This window comes from Lithobates pipiens, unplaced genomic scaffold (assembly GCF_037356315.1).
Source record: "Lithobates pipiens isolate NorthernLeopardFrog02 unplaced genomic scaffold, aLitPip1_a1.2 Scaffold_28, whole genome shotgun sequence".
In the NCBI taxonomy this organism is placed as follows: domain Eukaryota; kingdom Metazoa; phylum Chordata; class Amphibia; order Anura; family Ranidae; genus Lithobates; species Lithobates pipiens.
The window spans coordinates 100,864,583-100,870,827 of NW_027507789.1; the positions used below are offsets into that span (position 1 = coordinate 100,864,583).

Sequence of the window (6,245 nt, forward strand, 5' to 3'; positions counted from 1 at the left end):
ATTTCAACACTACGCTTAATCCTTCCCTGGATAGGCTCAAGCCCCCCGAGTTGATGGCGGGGCAGGCTAGAACCACTAGGCTCTCCAAGCTCCTAGCCACCATTCATCTTGTGGACACTTGGAGACACAAATTCCCTCAAAAGAAAGAATACTCATGCTTCTCACCCACACATGGTTCCCTATCGCGTATTGACTTTATATTAATATCTCAACAACTTACTCCCAGGCTCATGGAAGTACTGTTTTGCCCCAGACTGCTTTCGGACCACAGCCCATACTCTGTAGTGCTTGGAGTACCCCTAAGTAGGCCCCCACGGACATGGCGGTTAAATCCGTTCTGGCTGTCATTATTACCCGAGGATGACACTATTGAGGCAGAGTGGATAAGGTTTTTTGAGGAAAATGACCACACGGCCTCGGTTCTGGCCGTGTGGGACACATTTAAAATACATGCTCGTTCGGTAATGACTACCCACATTAATAGACTTAAGGCTGATTCGGCGAATGCCTTTACTGAGGCTGTGGCGAATTTAAGCTCCATAGAACACACCTACATAAACGATCCGTCTACGGCAAACGCGGATGCACTCAGACTACAGTCGAGGGTAGTTTCCCAAATACAACATGACAAGGCTCGGTAGAAACTTTTTTTTTACTAAACAAAAATATTTTGAATCCGGGGAAAGAGCTGGAAAGCTGCTAGCATATTTAGTGCATAAGGAAGATAGACCCCCGATTGTTATCTCTCTGCGTGGACAGGGAGATACAGTGATCACAGACCCTTCTGAGGTAACAGCTAGATGGACAGATTCCTAGCCTAAGTTTCCCTCCCCAAGTAACTGAGGAGCAGGTGCAAGCTCTTGAGGCTCCCCTAACTACTGATGAGATAGTATGTGCCATTGCGGAATTTGCAAGATCCAAGTCACCGGGGTCGGATGGTCTTCCCATTGAATTTTATTCCCGTTATCAAGAAATACTGGCGCCAAAGCTTCTCGCCCTTTACGGGTGTCTTTTTGATACCCTGACAATACCGCCCTCCATGAGGGAAGCAACGATAGTTTTAATACCCAAACCAGGCAAGGACCCAGGTTTCCCAGAATCCTACCGCCCAATCTCCCTATTGCAGGTAGATATTAAGATTTTAGCTAAGGTACTTGCTGCTCGATTGAACGGAGTGATCCTTACCCTGATTCAGGCTGATCAAGCGGGATTCATGCCGGGTCGGAATACGTTGTTCAATCTACGCAGGCTCTATATTAATTTACAGGCAACACATGAGGAAGTGGGTGAGAGGGTGGTGGTGTCACTTGACACGGCCAAGGCATTAGACTCTGTGGAGTGGGGGTACCTGTGGAGGTGCCTGGAAGGTTACGGCTTTGGACCTAACTTTATTCGGTGGGTGAAGCTACTGTATCAACACCCAACAGCCAAGGTGGTGGCAAATGGATGGTCCTCCCAGACGTTTGGCCTCAGTAGGGGTACCAGGCAGGGGTGCCCATTATCCCCACTACTTTATGCCCTGGCTGCAGAACCTTTGGCGGTGTCGATCCGTACAGACCCTGAGATCAGGGGACTGACGGTGGGTCAACTGACGGAAAAAATCAGTCAATATGCTGATGACACGCTGCTATACTTGGCGGACTCTGGCCCCTCCCTCGCAAAAGCCCTGCACATGATCGAGTGGTTTGGGAGCTTTTCCGGTCTTCGCATAAACTGGGAAAAATCCCAAATATTACCCATTGACAGTTTTCCACAGTCAGAATCTCAGGCCAGTCTGCCTCTTCAGCGAGTTGGAACTATTAAGTATCTAGGTGTATATGTCTCTAGGAATCCGGCAGATTATATAACATTGAATATAGAACCTTTATTCTCCCTAGTGCGCAATAAAATTCAAGCCTGGTCTCGTCTCCCCCTCGGGGTTTGGGGGCGCATCAATCTGATTAAAATGGTTTTATTACCTAAAATACTGTATATGTTGTGGCACACCCCGGTATACTTGCCGCTAAAATATTTTAAATCCCTTGAAAGTCTTCTTAGGCTCTTTGTATGGGGGACTAATAGGCACAAGCTTGCATGGAAGGCTCTGAAAAGCCCGACTGATATGGGGGGTATGGCCCTTCCGGATCTAAATCACTATTATGTTGCCTCACAACAGTCTCAACTCTTTCATGTGGATAAGACTGATAAACAACGTTTTCTTACCCTTCTCTGCCCCACCTGGGCGCAAATTGCTGATGATCCGATAGCTGCTATTTCGACGGGGGTTGGGAGCTCTACACTAGGGCCAGGTAAACACTCCATGCTTTTTCACTACAGGAGGATTTGGGATCTAGCGTTAACTAAATTGACTGTAATGGCACCGAATGACTATACCCCACTTTGGCATAACAAACAATTGCCAGAACTTCAAAAAATCCAGAGTGTTCAGTTATGGGTCTCAAGGGGGATATACTACATGCATCACCTGATTCATGATGGAACTGTTAAAACGTTCCAAACACTGCAGGAGGAATTTGGTGTTCCAGGCAATATGATATTTCAGTACCTTCAGGTTAAGCACGCACTTAGGGCACAGTTTCCGCAGTCACCGCCACAGCCTGCTCCCAACCCTATTATCGCCATAGTGAAGGATACAGACTCCAAAAAGCTTATTTCATGCTTCTATGGTATGCTCGCGGCCCCCGTCTCGGCGAGAATAGCATATGCTTTAAAGTCCCGCTGGGAGGGTGATGTAGGTGAGCTGACAGACGAGGAATGGGAGGAGGCTCTGGAAACGTGTAAGATGGTGTCCCCTAGGCTCCAAGACAGGCTTTCTCAAATTTACATGAGCATACCTCACCCCCCTTAGGACCGCCAAATATAATACAAATCAATCTGTGTTCTGCCCGATATGTACCCTTGAGACCGGGACGTTCTTCCACCTTATCTGGTCTTGCCCCAAACTCCAGGAACTTTGGAAACAAATAGTATCATTTCTACACGACGTTATGGGCTCACCCTTGGCTCTCGACCCCAAACCCTGTCTCCTAGGGATATTTCCTGAAGTACTGGATAAATTTACCAAAGCTTTCCTATAGGAAACCTTGTTCTCTGCTAGAAAAGTGATAGCTAGACAGTGGATGAGACCCCTTCCACCCAAGGTGGAAGATTGGAAATGGGAAGTTAATCTAACACTCCCATATAAAAAATTCATATATAAAAACAGGGGATGCCCAGCTAAATACAATAAAATCTGGGATAGGTGGTTGCAAGAGGCTGACACATGTAATTAGGAACTTTGGAGTACTGTTGAAATAGATGACATGTATGTGATATAACTTTGCTCAGCTATGATACCTACTGTCTACTGCGATGAGGAAATATTTCTTTATGTACTGTTATGGTTATGACGCAGCACCTTTTGAATGTTCGGTGTTTACTACTGTGACTGTAATCTCTGCAATACTGTTCAATAAACAACACATGTTTAACATAAAAAAAAAAGCCAGCAGCTACAAATACTGCAGCTGCTGACTTTTAAAATAATGACACTTACCGCTCAGCGCGCCCGCGATGTCGGCACCCGAAGCCGATCTCTCGATCGTCTCTCGGGTGCTGCCGCCGCTATCTTGGGTATGGGAATCAGGAAGTGGAGCCTTTCGGCTTCATTTCCCAGTTCCCTACTGCACATGCGCGAGTCATGCTGCGCAATAAGGATGGTCCCCGCTGTCTCTGGGATCCGTGTGTTTCCCAGCAGGCAGCGGGGGACCTTCTGAAAGGGGCGTAGATTCTGCGGAAAGGGGCGTACCTTCTGCAGAATCTACGCCAGAAGTGGGTGCAGATACCTGTACTGTACAGGTACCTGCACCCCCCTCCCCCCTGAAAGGTGCCAATTGTGGTGCCGGAGGGGGGGAGGGTTCCAATGAGCGGAAGGTCCACTTTAGGGTGGACCTCCGCTTTAACATACATTGATAGATTTTTTGTTCAGCCGGAAAAATTTCAACAGATTCCTCCATACACTCTATATAACTGGGATAGATGAAGCTGCAGTGCCAACTACTCTATACTGGATCCAATCAGATGCAAGCACTGTTGGCTGACAATTTTCCAATCAAAAGAGGTTGAGCTAACCACTAAGCGAATTTTGACTGGTTCATCAGGAATCATCAAAATTCACTCAGTATGTTGGCAGTTTTAAAATAAAATTTGCGGGTGGTCCTGTTGGCACAACCTGGCTTGACAAATTTCATTTTAAATCCTGAGAGCGCTGAATAGAAAAAACAGCCACTGCATGGGTATTCTGACAGCCATGGACACTGAATGTCAGAATGCAATAGCTGGCAGGGGAGACTCATCCATCCGCCCTGTTTACAGAGAAATCTGTTGCAATTCTTTCAAAGGGTGAACAAAATAAATCAAAGCCTAGATGGCCAGCTTTAGAAGCAAGGTGAGAAAGCTATTCATGTTTGCTTTTATGAACTTATGTTGGCAAAAAACATACAGGGAAAAGTGAGACTTAGGAAGAAAGTGAAGAGGAGGCTTCACTTCTGTACCAGGATACTAAGAATGCTGCATGTGATAAGAGAACGATACCCTACTGAAGAAGACATTTGAAAGTTTACAATGCCATGCAGAGTCGACTGAAGGCTCTATGACACCTTACAATAGAGGACACCTTACACAAGATATATAAACATTGATCATTATTTTAGGAACAGGCTGTACTTAAAAATATTGATGGAATTAGCATTCGGTGTACTCACCATCTCCATTGCTCGGGGATCCATTTGGCTTGGGGGTACCGACACAGAAAACTGGATCTTCTTTCTGCCTTTGCTCTCCATTTGTGGGCTAGTCTGGGAAAGGTTTGAGTGCATTCCTTGTGAAGCTCCAGAGCTCATGCTGACTACCTTTCAGTTCTTTTCAGTCTCTCTCTGCTTAGTCTGTCCTTCTGTCTCTCTCTGCTCACTCTGTCCTTCTGTCTCCCCCTACTCACTCTGTCTTTCTGTCTACTCCTGCTCACTCAGTCCTCCTGTCTCCCTCTGCTCACCCTGTCCTCCTGTCTCTCCCCCTTAGCTCTTTACCTCTTTCTGTGTTGCTTTTTCCCTCCTCCTCACTATCCCCCCTGCCAGTCTTCACTCTAATATTCTGTATGTGAGTCCCTTCCTCTCCTTTCTTATTTCTTTTCTGTTCTTTTATGACCTTGGTACCTCCCTTCTAGTAGTTTGTCATCTGTCACTCTCACTTATATACAGTCTCTTCCTTGTTAATAACTCAGTGTATGAGGATATCCTTGTACAGTTGCCAGGCTCTACCTCTCCTCTGGAATGCCTCTCCTGTACACAGCGCATTTGTGTTTCATTTCTCTGGGCTTCGCTCTTGGTCTGCACAGTTCTGTCTTTGCTACGTCTTCCCCTGTCCTTTCCTTTAGTCGTCTATAACTTTCCATAGCATGGGGTTACACACCTGTAAAATACTGGTAGAATATTTACATAGCTCAGGTCCAGTGTGTCACTTTGTTTACTGCACCTAAGAATTCATTAGGAAATGGTTAATTCACTGAGTTGTGAAGCATTGGCTTTGTGCAATCCTATTCCTACTATGACACAGTGAGGCTGATTTACTAAAGGAAAATAGGCTCTTCAATTTGCAAGAGAAAGTTGCACATTTCAATGGGATTTGAAGCCAAGTGAATGAGTTAAAACCCTGCTGACCTTCATCATCCAATCATGTGCAAGAAAAAAATGCTGTTTTATTTTCCTTGCACGTGATTTAGCGAATCAACTCCAATGAGGCCGATTTACCTTGGAAGTTGAGAATCTTCACTGAAGACCTGGAATTCGAAAAGTATTATAGACAATCTTTAGAAAGCTCTCATGCTTGTGTGTGACAAATGTCAGTGCCTGTGACAAATCCATGCACCTTTCCGTGGCATGTTGGGGAAGGGGTCAGCACTGTGGCTGAGGTATCCATACTGGACACTCCATCTTTAGTGTACATTCAGGGCCTCTCCAGCATAGCAACATTAGTTGTTAAGACCCTGCCAGCTGTCGTTAACATCATGACAACCAATAACTCATCGCCACGCCTATTCACCTGCCGGCCAGGAGATTCATTTTATTGTTCAAATTTGGCCCTTGCTATTTTGGGCAATAAGATCAGCCAGCATACCTGCCCCTTGGTTTATATTCAGCTGTCAGCCTGGGTAATCTCCAAGCCAGCAGCTGAATTGGACTGTTACTGGTTGCTAGGATGCTGGTGGCCGC

The 6,245-nt window shown here is 45.9% G+C and overlaps 1 protein-coding gene across 2 annotated transcripts in view; it reads right to left on the reverse strand.

Annotated features, from left to right (window-relative positions):
* PPP1R1B (protein phosphatase 1 regulatory inhibitor subunit 1B) overlaps positions 1–5,365 on the reverse strand; it is a 377,724-nt gene extending 372,359 nt beyond the window's left edge. The window contains exon 1 of one of the 2 annotated variants that reach the window (XM_077459485.1): positions 4,743–5,365. In XM_077459485.1, the coding sequence (XP_077315611.1) occupies positions 4,743–4,880 (138 nt within the window). In that variant the 5' untranslated portion in view covers positions 4,881–5,365. The remainder of the gene's footprint in view (positions 1–4,742) is intronic. The other variant, XM_077459486.1, reaches the window with a different exon arrangement.
* Between the last annotated feature and the right edge of the window lie 880 nt (positions 5,366–6,245).